The 15,161-nt window shown below is 49.9% G+C and overlaps 1 protein-coding gene across 1 annotated transcript; it reads left to right on the forward strand.

Annotated features, from left to right (window-relative positions):
• Positions 1-824: 824 nt before the first annotated feature.
• LOC144948573 (desmin-like) lies at positions 825-14,450 on the forward strand. Its single transcript, XM_078878143.1, has 11 exons — positions 825-1,186; positions 3,488-3,626; positions 4,127-4,276; positions 6,465-6,584; positions 7,489-7,584; positions 8,674-8,808; positions 10,013-10,123; positions 11,140-11,250; positions 11,867-11,991; positions 12,840-12,986; positions 14,227-14,450. The coding sequence occupies exons 1-11, from the start codon at positions 939-941 to the stop codon at positions 14,240-14,242; spliced, it is 1,398 nt and encodes a 465-aa protein (XP_078734269.1). The 5' UTR covers positions 825-938; the 3' UTR covers positions 14,243-14,450.
• The last annotated feature ends 711 nt before the right edge of the window (positions 14,451-15,161 follow it).

Here is a 15,161-nt window from a genome sequence, read left to right on the forward strand (position 1 = left end):
TTTACTTTCATGCCTTAAATGTTACTTATCCCATCAATAAAATCACTGTAAGGACAAATCTCTTTATTTTAAATGTTCCCAACATTTCTTCGTACGTGAGTTTTATAGTAACCACAAAACACGACGGTCAAACTGGAATCAAAAAGAAAATATGTCTGTTCTTAAGATCACGTATCGGGGTTAGTTGATGGCAGGGTCATAGAACTCGAGGCAAGCTTGGCGGCAGGAAAGCACATGCTGGATTAGTCGGTGAGTAATAATATTGAGAGAGAGAGGGACGTGGTGAGTAACAACATTGAGAGAGAGGGAGGGATACGTGGTGAGTGACAACATTGAGAGAGAGGGAGGGAGACGTGGTGAGTAATTTTGCCATCATTCTAGATTTTAAGTTTTCGTGACTGCAAGGATGCATTCTCTTTGTTTTTTTTTGGTAAAGTCACGTAGGTTTAAAAGAAAACAAATACATTAAATCACGACGTTTCGGAGGCAACAGCAAAATCAATACAGTAATTGTGCTGTGACGGTTCCACCTGAAGACGAAAGCTTGTGTTGCCTCCGAAACGTCGTGATTTAATTTAGTAGTTTTCTTTTAACCTACGTGACTTTACCGAAAAAAGCCAAAGAGTAATAATAGCCATCGTCAGGGCCGAGGGCGGGACGCGTTACAAAAAACAGGGCGATGTAAATTAGATGGAAATGAACGCGCACGCGGGCTCCACATTTCACAGAGCCCTCCCGAAACCCGGGCCGCGTGTTAATGAAGAACCACGCCGCCTTTATAAACGCGACCGAAGCCGGGGACAACTCCACCGTCATCCCACAGACAAGCACCCACACTCGCCCTCGTCCTCCTCCGTCCACGCTCGTCCATCGTCAAGCCTCCATCCATCCTCATCATCTCGTAACCTCGTCGACAAGTCCCCCGCACCGCAGCCACCATGAGCGTCGAGAGAGTCTCATCGTATCGCCGCTACTTCGAGGGAGAATCCCTGCACATGCGCGCCTCCAGTCCATCGCCCGTGCGTAGCGCTCTGCTCCGGGGCTCAAGCGCTGCCCGTGCCGGGAGCGCTTCGCCCGGCCGCGGATTCGCCTCCTCCACGCAGCGCCGCTCCGCCAGCATCGCGATCGGCTCTCGACGCAGTGGCTACTCGGCATCGTACGGACTGCACGGGGCTCGCGCCTCCAGGTGCGCTTTTGGTATTGATTCTGGGGTCAAGCGCGAAGTGTGGTGCTGTCGCCTTTTTTAAATCCTTTATATTAAGTTCGCTTGCTTGATTGCGTGCTTGCGTGCTTGATTGCTTGCTTACGACCGTGCAAATCTTTCGGTCGTTTTTTAACCCACTTCCCGTGAACCAATCGAGCTGACATTTTCCACACAGACTCGTTGTGCGTGACAATTAATTTTCGTGAAAATTTTTTTCCAAAATTTTACACTGTTTAGGGAATTTTTTTTAAAATATTTAATTACCAATTGCTTAATGCTGGCAGACAATCATCTGACCCAAAGGTGGCAGCCATCTCAAGCCAGAGGACGAGAGGACTCTAGCCGCCACGCATATAAAGGATTTAGAGTGAAAAACTTTGTTTTTTACGGGTTAATTTTTTTCTATTACGCGCTTTTATTTAACTCACCCGCTGTCTGTTGTTGTAGTCGCATCCTCAAATCGTGTAACTCAATTTTAAGCCACTTTCCAGTGTGGTATCGACTGCAAACTTGGTATACGTATGTCATACTGATGACAATACTATATTCTATCATGAATTTTTTTTTTACAAAATTTTTATTTTTTTATTTTAACATAATTTTTTTTTAAAATACGGTGGCGAGATGTTAACAACCGCGCCCGGTATACAAGAGGTCGTCGATTTGATCGCGACCCTGACGCCTGTTGTATATTTTGAGTTTGCGTCTCTCTCTCTCTCTGTCTCTTTGTGTGTCTCTCTGTCTCTCTCCGTGGTCGCGTGGATTTTATTACGAGGCCTTCGGTGTTTGCCCTCCACATTGAGACTCAACATTACAACGCGTTCAGAGTATTTGGCCGTTGTACATTTCCACACTATAAGCCGCTCCATTGAGCAATCATTTCTGGGCAGCTTACTGATGCTTCCACGAGGTAAATAATGTACAATTTCCGAATTAAATTAATGAATTTTTGGTGACCCTGCTACTGCTGCATTGGCACAAACTAAATTAACAAACAAAAAGCTCGCCCACAACATCCGTCAACAAACACTGCGCGTCCTTGGAAGAATAAAACACCGTCGACAAGAGGCGGCATGTCGGGCAGTGGTCCATTTCTTCGCTGCAACAGAGAATCCAGTTGATCCACAAGTGATTTGGGGTGTACCAAGGCCGGCCGGTCACGCTTTGAATGCGCGCGCACGCCGGCCTGGTTAAAGCCACCGGCGTTAATATCTCAGCCGTGGAACGAGAGCCTCCGTTGATAACCATGCTCAGTTTCACATTCAGTCGGAATCAGATGAACCGTCCGTGGCAATCTGGCAACCACCGATCCGCCTCAAGGGGCCTCCTCCTCCTCTTTGTCCTCCCCTTCTTCCTCCTCCTCGTCGTCGAGCCCTGAGTCGTCTCTGGAACTAGACACGGGGGAGGGGGTGGTTTGCGAAACGTCGCTTCTCTGCCGCCGTGGCTTTGGTCGTCGGGAATTCACTCTCTCCGTGCTCTCTCTCTCTCAGCGCGCCACACATCGATCGGCGTCCGTGTTGACTTGTTTTTAAATACCACAATCCTCTAAAGACCTCTCTCCCTCTCGTTAATGTCTTCTCCCTGTACCCTGTTGTATGTGCGCGTTCCAAAATGCGCCAACGAACGCACGAACGAACGAGTGAGCGCGTGCGTCCGCAACTCCCTGTCGATGAGATGGGACGCGGTCCCCACCACCACCACCCCACCACCACCACACCACCACCACCCCACCATCACCACCACCACACCACCACCCCACCACCACCACCCCACCACCACCACCACCACACCACCACCACCCCACCACCACCACCACACCACCACCACCCCACCACCACCACCACACCACCACCACACCACCACCCCACCACCACCACACCACCACCACACCACCACCCCACCCCACCACCACCACCACACCACCACCACACCACAACCCCACCACCACCACCACCACACCACCACCCCACCCCACCACCACCCTACCACCACCACCACCCCACACCACCACCACCCCACCACCACCACACCACAACCCCACCACCACCACCCAACCACCACCACCACACCACCACCCCACCCCACCACCACCCCACCACCACCCTACCACCACCACCACCCCACACCACCACCACCCCACCACCACCACCACCCCACCACCACCCCACCACCCACCCCCCTCTTCGACGGTGCCGGCGACGCGAGGACTCGATCTTGATGCTTGCCGTGGTGGTGGTGGTGGTGTGTGTCGGGGTGGTGTCGGGGTGTCTCTGCGTGCGCCAGATTCGGCGCAGGATCCGGGGGTCCTGGTCCCGATCTGGTAGCGGCCAGCGCTCAGAATGCCGAGTACCGCGCCGCGAGATGCAGCGAGAGGCAGGAGTTGGTGGGACTCAACGATCGACTCGCCGTCTACATCGAACTCGTACGAGCTGCCCCCCCCCCACCCCACCCCCAAACCCCCCCACCAAACCCCCACCCCCCCCCAACACCCCACCGGGATCTCTGCCTTCTTCGTAGGTGCTGCTGCTGCTGGACGGCAGCACTTGTCCCAATAGTATGTTAAGGCTACACGGGGGACCTTTGTCTCTTTCTTACGTGCTGCTACTCTCTAACAATAGAACTTGTCCCAACAGTCTGTTAAGGCTACACGGGGAATCTTTGTCTCTTTCTTAAGTACTGCTACTCTGTAACAGTAGAACTTGTCCCAATAGTCTGTTAAGGCTACACGGGGGATCTTTGTCTCTTTCTTACGTGCTGCTACTCTCTAACACTAGAACTTGTCCCAATAGTCTGTTAAGGCTACACGGGTGACCTTTGTCTCTTTCTTACGTGCTGCTACTCTGTAACATTAGAACTTGTCTTAACATCCCGTCAAGGCTACACGGGGAATCTTTGTCTTTGCCCCGCCCCCCCTCTCCCCAGGTGCGCACGCTGGAGCAAGACAACCGCATGCTGGAGGCGGAGATCGAGGCGCTGATGCGTCGCGACACGAAGCCCACGGGGCTGCGAGCGCTCTACGAGGCTGAGCTCAAGGAGCTGCGCCGAGCCGCCGAGAGCGTGCGCATCGAGCAGGTGAGGGGATAAAGGCAAAGGTCCCCCGTATAGCCTCAGCAGACTGTCGGGGCAAGTGCTATTGTTGTAGCGAGTAGGCAACACGAGGGGGGTGGGGGCAACACCACGCCCGACCGTCTTTGTCTCCCCCGGTGGCGATGTTTTCGCATGGCACCGGGTACTCAGTTGAGGCTGAGTCGACCTAGGTGAGGCCCAGTACCGGTTCAGATAACACTGGTCAACAAAAAACACATTTTTTTTCTGGCCTGGACTTTTGCAGCTGTTTTAGACTAATTTCAGGGTGCTGATTCCAAATCTGATCTCAGATTTGCTCTATCACATCTCATTTTTATGCTATCGGCATACCCCATTTTCATTGATTTTACCCGAAATTAACTCTGTCACATATGATTGCAAGTTGTTGCGAGTCAGTGACTGCTTTAGTGTTAAAATATGGTGCTGTATTTTTAGGATGGTGTGTTTATAATATCATTTTATGTAGATATCCACATTTATTTAATATTTTTCTTCTGCAGTTTTTATTGAAAATGCAATATTTGATATCTCAAAAATCGGATGTGATAGACAAAAACTGATGCCAGATTTGGAATCAGCACCCCAAAATTACATTAAAACCGTTGGAATACCTTATGCCAGAAAAAGTGTGTTGACCAGATTTGGAATCAGCACCCCAAAATTACCTTAAAAAACCGTTGGAATACCTTATGCCAAAAAAAGTGTGTTGACCAGTGATAATCGTCACCGGTGTTGGTGGGCGTGAGCGGGAGTCGAACTCGGGTCGCCGGGTTCGTGGCGCTGCGCGCTGACCGCTGCTCTGCCACGCGTGGGGCCCCACCGGAGCGCTACGTCAGTTGATGACCCAAGCAAACGTCGCTCACTCACTCACTCTCACTCACTCACTCACTCAAACAATCACCACGCGATTGACCAAGCAATGAATGAATCAACTGAACATTAAATTAATTGATTAATCAGTATAATCAGTTAGTTAATCGATCAAGCTGCAATTACTTTAGCAATAAACCACTCAAAATCATGATTTGAACAAGCAATCAATCGATTAACTAAGAAATCAATCAATTAATCATGGCATCAATTGAACAATCACTCAACCAATCGATTAAGCAACCAATCAATACATTAATCACACAATCAATTAACCAACAACCATTGAATCAAACCAATCAGTCATAAAGTCATTTTCAAACAACTCATTGTACCCGCGCACAGATGCTGAGTGATTTTTACGAAAACCTCGTGGTTTTACAGCCTGCACTGTGATTCTGTTCTGATGGGTTTCTGAGTCATTTACTGATTTAATAATCGTCAGGTAACCAGGGTGATTGATTATCCAGCGCTCACTGATTCACTGATTACGCACTCATTGATTCATGGATTTGCTCACTGATTCACTGACTAATTGATTCACTGAGTCACTCACTCACTGATTCACTCACTCATTTTATTCACTGATTCACTTACTCACTGTTTCACTCACTGATTCACTCACTCATTGATTCACGGATTCAATCACTCACTGATTCACTCACTCACTAATTCATTCAGTCACTGATTCACTCACTAATTCACTTACTCATTGATTCACTGATTCACTCACTCACTGATTCACTCACTCACTAATTCACCCACTCACTTATTCACTCACTCATTGATTCACTGATTCACTCACTCGCCGATTCACTCACTCACTAATTCACTCACTCACTGATTTACTCACTCACTAATTCACTCACTCACTAATTCACTCACTCACTGATTTGCTCACTCACTGGCAGTTGGTCGCCTCCTCGTTTTAATTCTCAGAGCTGGGATTTAGGCAAAATCGAATTCAGTCAAACAATTGTAATCCACACAGCGCACTTCACATAAATAAAAGCCAACTCGAAACACTTTACATGAAAAAAATGTACACGAATATCCAGCACTTAGAATAATATAGCACAATATAAAACACATTTACTTTAAACTAGCAAAGTGAAATGTCGAGGTCATCTCTGTGAGCTCTTATCTGATTAAATGAATCTAACCGAATCGACAAGTGAATCGTGTGGTATAGGGCTGATAAGTGGGATAGCATTAACAGAGGGCTGATGTTACTGAGAGTTGTCCTGAGATGGATGAACGACGACGACGACGATGATTATGATTTATTTTTAATCCGCTCTAGGACTCCGCCGTGGCAGAGAAAGATTCCCTGGCCGCAGAGTTGGCGGTGATCATGAGCAAGTACGACATCATTCTGCAGGAGAGGAAGGACGCTGAGGCTGAGTTGGATGCCTTCCGGCCGGTAAGCCCGACTCACCGCTCGTTCTTCGGAGGGGGTGCTGCGATGGAGAGATGTAACTACCCCGCCTGGTATACAGGATGGTTGTAGGTTCGATCCCGACCAATTATGGCAATTCTGGCCAAATCGCCCGATGATGCTGGCTATAATTGCAAGCGAAACGTCACACTACTCAAATTGTAAATGCTGTGGATTTGTTCTGCAACACACCGGTGGGCTGAATAATAACGAATTGGCACGTTTTGTTTCCGTGACAAACCTTACTAATTGGCTGTGTTGGATGGTGGTGGGTGACCGAGTCATTTATACTTATGTAATCTAACCCAAGAAACCTTTATTATGAATGTATATTTGGAGTTTGTACATCTCTGTCCCCGCGGTCGCGTGAATTTTTCTCCGGATCCTCCGGTTTTCCCCCTCCACGTTTGAAATCAACATCACGCGTTTTGAATATTTGGCCACTGCTGTAAATTTCCACTTGATAAGCCACTTCGTTGAGCTATCCATTCGTGGACAGGTCGCCTCTGAAAAAGAGCTACATCGCTCAGTGGGGGCCTTACCTGGTGAAGTAAAAGAAGAAAGTTCACCTTCTTGGTTCTTTCGGTAAAGTCACGTAGAAGGGAAATAAATAAATAAAATAAAACATAATAAAATAATTCTCACGACGTTTCGGCCACAACGCAAGCAGCCGTCCTCAGGTGAAGAACAGGTCTGTCGGAAAGACAGCAGCCGTTGTGGCCGAAATGTCATGAGAATTGTATTTTATTATGTTTTATTTTTATTATTTCCCTTCTACGTGACTTTACCGAAAAGAACCAAGAAGATGAATCCCTGCAGTCACGAAAGCTTTAAATCGAAAAAGTTAAGTTTTAGTTTCGCTGCGTGTCATCCCCGACGTGGTGCTTAGGACGTGGACGCCGCCACCTCAAAGAGAGTGGACCTGGAGGCCCAGATCGAGCTGCTGGAGCGAGAACTTGAGTTCCTGAAACGCGTGCAGCATCAGGTAAAGCTCGCTGCTCACTGGCAGCTTCGCATCCGCACAATGAATGGGTGCCGGAAAGGTTCTCACCGGCCAGTCCCAAGAGTTCACTGTTCATGAACTCTTGGAAGTGCTTGCACAAAGGATAGTAACATCTCATCCTGTGTTCTTTGGAATCACCTCGGCACGTTTCACGACAGATGTCTGAATCTCGAGCCCCGTGATGTGCGCTATCAGCGCCGGCTGCAACGGCCGACACGGATTTTTTTTGCTTTTTAACGCGAATTCTGACGCACGCACCAAATGCCCAGAACGTCGGAGTTGAGCAACAAGGAGGCACTAACACCATTAGAACCTCATTTGCCAGTAAAAAATATGATAATTTGTTTTTTTACCCTTCTATCTGGCAACAAAACTGACACCTTTTTTACAAGGCGTCATCGGGCGTGGACCAATCAACTTCAAGGACAGTGCATATATTATCAGAGTTATGTTTTTGTTTGCATTATGGCTGCAGGTATTGTGGTCTATGCAAACGTGACTACTTGTAAAAAAGGTGTCAGTTTTGTTGCCAGATAAAAGGGTAAAAAACCAATGATCAATTCTCAAGGAGGCACTAATCACAGGCCGCTAGGCCCCAAAGGCTTCTGCCAGGCGGAGATAACGGCGCCCCCCCCCCCCAAGGCCACCGTGATGTTGGTGTGTCATGCTCACTGCCGCCTCCATCTCTCGTATCGCCAAGGGAGAGGAATCACGACATAGCGAACACATCCCTTGACGTTATTGCCTTTTTTACGTCTCGTAGAAAATGTCCTCAAAAGATGTATCATTGCATTCAAGAGACACGTTAAACCGCTGAATTGACTCCGCCGGGAGCGACACCGTCTGCCACCTCCGATTCGCACGTTTGGCTACGTACGGCGCGAAAGAAGCTCAACGTACATGCATACATCTGCCACCATGCTCCCTGCACGTGGAGTTTCTCAAGCACCTCGTCGACTGTGTGACCCAACCAATACCCGCCTCCCAGCTGCCGGATCGCTTCACTGCTGGAGAAAGTGCAAACGCCGCTGTTGTGTTGCTCTTGCTGCGTGCATCTCGTCCTGCCAACAGGAGATCGAGGAGCTCATGGCCCAGATCCAGGTGGTTTCCGCCACCGTGGAGCTGTCGTACGGACTGCCCGACCTCACCAACGCCCTGCGGGACATCCGTGCCCACTATGAGGACATCGCCTCCAAGAATCTCAAGGTATTTGATTTGTGTTTAGTCATTTTTTTTATCACGTAGAGCACGTAGCAACAACAACAAAAACTACACAATTCCTTAGGAACAGGTACAAAACGTCGAACGGACCAGTAGCAAAGAACACGATCAAAGTTGTAATAGACAAGGGAGTAGAGAGTGAATCTTTCTTGAATTGAGCAAAGGGTTCTTTATTATCGTTGAGCCGGGGGTGGGGGGGGATGGTGGGAGTTGGGAATTTGAAAGTGGAGCGGTGCGAGGGAAGAAGCAGACAGAGGAGTGAGGTGACCTGCAGTGCGGTGAGTGGGGTGGGTGAGTGGGGTGGGTGGAGTGGGTGAGTGGGGTGAGTGGAGTGGGTGAGTGGGGTGAGTGGAGTGGGTGAGTGGAGTGGGTGAGAGAGTGAGTGGGTAAGTGAGTGGGTGAGTGGAGTGGGTGAGAGAGTGGGTGGGTAAGTAAGTGGGTGAGTGGAGTGGGTGAGAGAGTGAGTGGGTGAGTGAGTGGGTGAGTTGGTGGGTGGAGTGGGTGAGTAGAGTGGGTGAGTGAGTGGGTGGGAGAGGGGGTGGGAGAGTGAGTGGGTGAGTGAGTGGATGAGTGGAATGGGTAAGAGAGTGAGTGGGTGAGTGGGGAATTGGAGTGGGTGAGTTGGTGGGTGGGTGAGTAGAGTGGGTGGGAGAGTGGGTGGGAGGGTGGGTGAGTGGGTGGGAGAGTGGGTGGGAGGGTGGGTGAGTGAGTGGGTGAGTGAGTGGGTAAGTGGAGGGAGTGCAAGAATGAGTGGGTGACTGAGTGGATGAATGGAGTGTGTGTGAGTGGGTAAGTGGAGTGGGAGAGTGAGTGGGTGAGTGAGTGGGTAAGTGGAGTGGGTGGGAGAGTGAGTGGGTGAGTGAGTGGGTAAGTGGAGTGAGTGGAAGTGTGAGTGTATCGTCGTGACCTGCAGTGTGTGTATGTATGTCGACCACTGGGGTACCGCACAAACGGGATCCAAGGCGATCAATATCAACACTCTGTATACACCTCCAGTGTATGGAGAGTGATGATCGCTTCCTAGCTTGGTGGTAAGAATTACACATTCATGTTGCAGGGTCCAGTTATGAAACGTGTGTTTAACAAACAAACAAAAACATTATATCGCAAGGGAGTGTTGTCCATTAGTCTGCGTGGCATTGGCAGCTGTGTGACGCACACATCCTCGATGTGCCCTGTCCCGTAACAGGAGATGGACGACTGGTACAAGAACAAGTTTGCCGACGTCAGCCAAAACAGCAGCCGCAACGTCGAGGAATTCTGCATCCTCAAGAAGGAGCTCTCCGACTCAAAACTCCTGGTACGTGCACGTGCGTGTGTGTGTGGAGCTGCGTGCGTGTGTGTGGAGCTGTGTGTGTGTGTGTGGAGCGGTGGTGTAGCGGTTAGCGCGCTGCGCTACGAACCTGGTGACCCGGGTTCGATTCCCGCTCACGGCCGACACCAGTGACAATTATATAAACCGGTTCTGGGCCTCTTCTATGTCGACTCAGCCTCGAATGAGTACCTGGTGCGGTGCGTGAAAACATCGCCCCTGGGAAGACAAAGGCGGCCGGGCGTGGTTCTGGCCACCCACCCCCTGGTGTGCCATTCTGGCCCTTCACAGGTGCTCGCTAACAGCACTTGCCCCTACAGCCTGTCAAGGCTATGCTGGGGAATCTTTGTCTTTGTGCGTCGACGAGCATTTGTCACGGCGGAGAATCTCTGGGGGTCTTCGTGCACCACCGCCCCCCCACCCCCACGTGTCGCGCGAGTTAACGGAGATCGTCTTCGGTGGGGTCACAGCGTGCGCACTTTGAGATTCTCGTTGCGTGAATGGCGAAGAGCGGCACGTGTGTGAAACGAGCACAAGTAAAATAACAAGGCTCAACCCACTGATCAATAACACGAAAATAAAACAACAAAATACATTAAAAGGAAACTTTTCTGACAGGTGACGTTTTTTGACAATTGCCCTTCTTCATAGCGCACACACTCACACACGTGCTGTATTTAAAGACGTCCTTCCAAGGCGAATGCATCTCCGATGGGTTTGGCTCCACATTCAATTCAGGGCTTGTCTGCAGTCGCGGGCAGATGGCAGCTTACACATTTCACTGATAAGTCGCGCGATCAGATGCCTCCTTCTCGTGAACGTCACATCGTGCGTATGCCTCGTGTGTGTCCAGTACAGCCGTGGTCTTCATCGCAAGGCCCCCTGGCCACTGGCGGCCCCTGACGACACACAAAGAGTGACCCCTCGACCCCCGCGTGCTGCGATGAACCCCCGTGTGTGATGCTGTGACCCCCCCCCCCACCACCACCACCACCCACCTATAGATACAGGCGCTTGAGAGGGAACTAGAGAACCTCAAGTTGAGGAACTCGGCTTTGCTCGCCCAGATCAAGGACACAGAGGAGAAGTACCGCATTGAGCTGGAACAGTACCAGGTGAGCTTTTGGCGCTTCACGAAAAAAACATTAAAAGGAAACTTTTCTGACATGTGACGTTTTTGACAATTGCCCTTCTTCATAGCGCGCACACACACACACACGTGCTGTATTTAAAGACGTCGAGCCAACGTTGGGCACCGACGCGGTTCCGGACCGCATTGGCCGAACGTTCGGTGCTCGATGGGGCGTTCCGATACCCGCGGCGCCGAGAGCGGTCGCTCCATTAGGTGTTGGGATACCGTCGGCATGATTCTGCACGTTTGTACGTGATTTGTTGCTTTGGAATCACCCGACAAGCAATACCAGCACCGTACTCTTTGGTTCTTTCGGTAAAGTCACGTAGGTATAAAATAAAATAAATCACGACGTTTCGGGCACAACGCAAGTGTCCGTCATCAGGTGATTTTATTTTATTTTCTACCTACGTGACTTTATCGAAAGAACCAAGAATATGCCTCCAAGAACTTACGTCTCCAAGTGAGTCACTACACATGAATGGGCTACAGCCTGTGGATAGGGCCCCTTCTGTCGTTAGGGTTGCAGTTGAACATGAGGTCCTGTTTGGTGCCTCAATGGCCCAGGTAACCATGGCTAATCTGTCGTCTCTTCTCAGCTGCAACTAGATACTCTCAAGGAAGAGCTGAGGTCCACCAAGGAGAAGATGGCCATCCACCTTCAAGAATATCAGGACCTTCTTAATGTCAAGATGGCTCTGGACATTGAGATCGCCACTTACCGGTAAGTGATTGTGTGGACGAGCGGTGGCGCTGTGGTTCGTGCACTACGTCATGAAATCGGCGACCTGAGTTGTTATTCCCAGTGGTGACTCATATGCGGTGAGTGAAATCCGAACCGGTCCCGATGCAATTATATAAGAATTGAAAAATAGCGATTGTTATCCACGTGCATGTATTGTGGGCGTAAGTATCAACAACAATGGCTCAACGCATGAATGCACAGACTACATGCGCTCTCTCACATCACAATCAGAATATTTATTTACACTGGAGGAATATAATGAGCTATTAAGCTCTTTTACACACATGTCCAGTCGTGGCGGGTAAGAACGATACAACAACAAACAGTGCAAATACATGATAACAGTGCAGAGCACAAGAAAGGCAAAACAATCACCCGCTCATCGCCCTCTAAAAGAGTTCATTTAGAAAGTTCCAAACTATTTGGTGGTGCTGCTGCTGCATTGGCACGCGAGCACCATCACCAACAACAAGGCATCACAATCGTCAATAACACTGTTGCCTTGCAAGGAATATATAATGGTCCTCATTCACCGCACGTAAATTAATTACTTCCGATGAAGAAGAGCCATTAGAAGAGACATTGCCCAATACGTCACCTAGAATATATTTTCCTTTGTGTTGTTGAAGAATGTGTTTTGATTTCGGTAAAATATTGGGAGTTTTGTAAAAATAAAAATGTTTAGCGATGTTAAGAAGTGCATGTAAAGCTTCACCCAACCCTGTGTGTGTGAGCTCACGATGATCATTGTTCATGCCCAATATCCTCTTTCCGAGCTAAACTCCGCTCTGTTGCACGGTGCGTGTGTGCGCGTGCGTGCCGCGCAGCAAACTCCTGGAAGGCGAGGACTGTCGCATCTCGGCGATGGTGAGTGAGTTTTCAAGCGGCTGGAGCAGCTCTGCTCACCAACACCAGCAGTCGTCTTTCCAGGAGCAGAAGGTGGTGGAGACAACCGAGAGGAAGACACTCATCAGGTGAGGCTCGCACCGCTCACGCTCGGACTTCGCGGCCCAGCCGTGCGCTACTCTCACTCGCTCACACGCTCAACCGGCCCCGGCTCGTAGCGACCACCACGTCGACCTCCCCGCCGCAGCCCTCCAAGCGTCATTTAGTCGAGGCCCCCAAGATCCGTCGCGACTTTCCGCAGCAGCCGCTTTGCGCCTTTGCCCGAGACCTCGGAGTCGTTTCCAGCCGCTGCCCTCCCGGGTCTTGTGCCGCGTCGTTGTTGGGTGGTGGCGCGCCTCTGCGGTCGATCACGATTTGGCTACGTACGGTGCGACAGAAGTTCAACGCGTGCGTACAGAGACAGGGAGCGGCGCGAGCTCCTCTCGGAGGAGTCGACGGCCGTTCGTCTCATGACGGACGCCGGCGGACAGAGAGAGGCGGGCGCCTTGCTGCAGTGACGATCGGATCGGCATGCTCCCTGATCTCCCTACCTACTCTTCCCTCCTCCCCCTACCACCTCCTCGTTGCGGCTGCCTCTTACAAAGTGGGGGCGGTGGATGGCGCCGGCAAGGCGCGATGGATACCCTGGATCGTAGCCGAGTCGGCTTTCAGTGTAGTCCAGGTGTCAGGCCCACAGGGTTAAAAATCGGCCGTGTCAGAGCACTGAGCTACAGGCCGCTGATACATCTACGACCCGGGCAGGTTCTCGGGTGTGGAGTTTTCCGGTCTCAGCTTGGTCAGTCACCGGCGACTGCACGCAGGAGAGAGCCGTTCGTTTGGGTAGCTCCTCAAAGAGCAACTTTGGATTACCGCTTGGCAAACGGGCACGTTTTGTCATCTGCGGTTGAAGAAGGTTCAATTGCTGAGTGAGTCGAACTCTTGGAGGATATGAGCAGGGCCGGATTAAGATGTTGTAGGCCCCTGGGCTACAGGTACTGTGAGGCCCCCAGTAATATTTTCAAAAGGAAAACAAAGTTAAAGAAAAATAAAATGTATTTTTACAAGGCTAACAACAAATAAGTTTCAGCATTCCCAAATGAAATAACTTTTCACTTCATCTCTGGAGGCCCTCCAGCTGACGGAGGCCCCTGGGGATGCAGCCCCTAAAGCCACGTGCCTGAATCCGGCCCTGGATATGAGGGTCACCTCCATGAATTAAAAAAACACAACCTGGCAACTCTGCTCGCCGTAGCAAGCTGCAGAATAGGTTGGTGGCAGGGTTTTATATTGATGTTGCATCTTTAACCGTGCTTTTTGTATTTATTACAGATCATCAAAGTCGTAAATGTTACTGGACTACAAGGAGTGTGAAGACAATCGCGTGGATTGCAACTTCACGGGACGAGGCTTATTGTAGACAAGCGCCATGTACCAACATGCTACGATGATGAATAAATATTCAAATGAGCTATTAAATGCTTGCCTTGCACGATTAGAACACGCTGTACCACATAGACATAACGATGTCTAAGCACAGTCTTTTACTCAATCAGATGTTTTTGCCAGTGGCTCAGATGACTCGTGGTGGTTTCTACAACATCAGCGCAATGGGACAGCTTGGCAGAGTTCCTGCGCTAGATTCCTATGATCGCACACACACACACACGCACGCCTGTCATACAAAAAACAGAGTTCTCAAGTGCAGCAGCACCTGCTTTGCGGTTTTTGTTTTCCTTTTGTCATTTCGGTGACCCCCGGGGGTCAATCTTGCAAACGAGACTCATTCCTGGTCCACTGAGTGCTCGCCTGCTTATCAATTAAACATCAATGGGCTCAGGTCCGTCACGTGGACGCGCTGCACTCAAAAGGAACACAACTTCAATGAAATTTGCGGTTTGAAATGAATTCCACCAATTCCAGCTCTGAAGGTTTATTCAGCAGACAGGTAAAGCGGATCAGTGCTCACTTTGTTTGCACGGCTAAAGACTCGTACGGTCTAGCAGCTGTGATGACAAGCTTGCGAACGATATTGGCAAATGTGTGCGACTGTGGTGTAATTCGCCGGTATTCTCTGCAATAAGGCAAAGTATCTGCGGTGGGATCTGTCTTGGAACGCGTCGTCTAAATGTGGGCAGCAGAATTGGAATACATCCTGTGAAAAAGTATTAACCTTAAACACAATTGTGAACAATATACTCAATAAAGCTGCATGAATAAAACAAAAGATGCCCTCTGCGCGTATTTTCTGCACGTGCGTGCATTTG

This window comes from Lampetra fluviatilis, chromosome 50 (assembly GCF_964198595.1).
Source record: "Lampetra fluviatilis chromosome 50, kcLamFluv1.1, whole genome shotgun sequence".
In the NCBI taxonomy this organism is placed as follows: Eukaryota; Metazoa; Chordata; class Hyperoartia; order Petromyzontiformes; family Petromyzontidae; genus Lampetra; species Lampetra fluviatilis.

Bases quoted from the DNA above. Each gene is read 5' to 3' on its own strand.
- LOC144948573 (XM_078878143.1), top strand. From the start codon at position 939: ATGAGCGTCGAGAGAGTCTCATCGTATCGCCGCTACTTCGAGGGAGAA. The intron at 6,585-7,488 runs GTAAGCCCGACT...CGTGGTGCTTAG, and splicing joins AGTTGGATGCCTTCCGGCCG to GACGTGGACGCCGCCACCTC. The intron at 10,124-11,139 runs GTACGTGCACGT...ACCCACCTATAG, and splicing joins TCTCCGACTCAAAACTCCTG to ATACAGGCGCTTGAGAGGGA.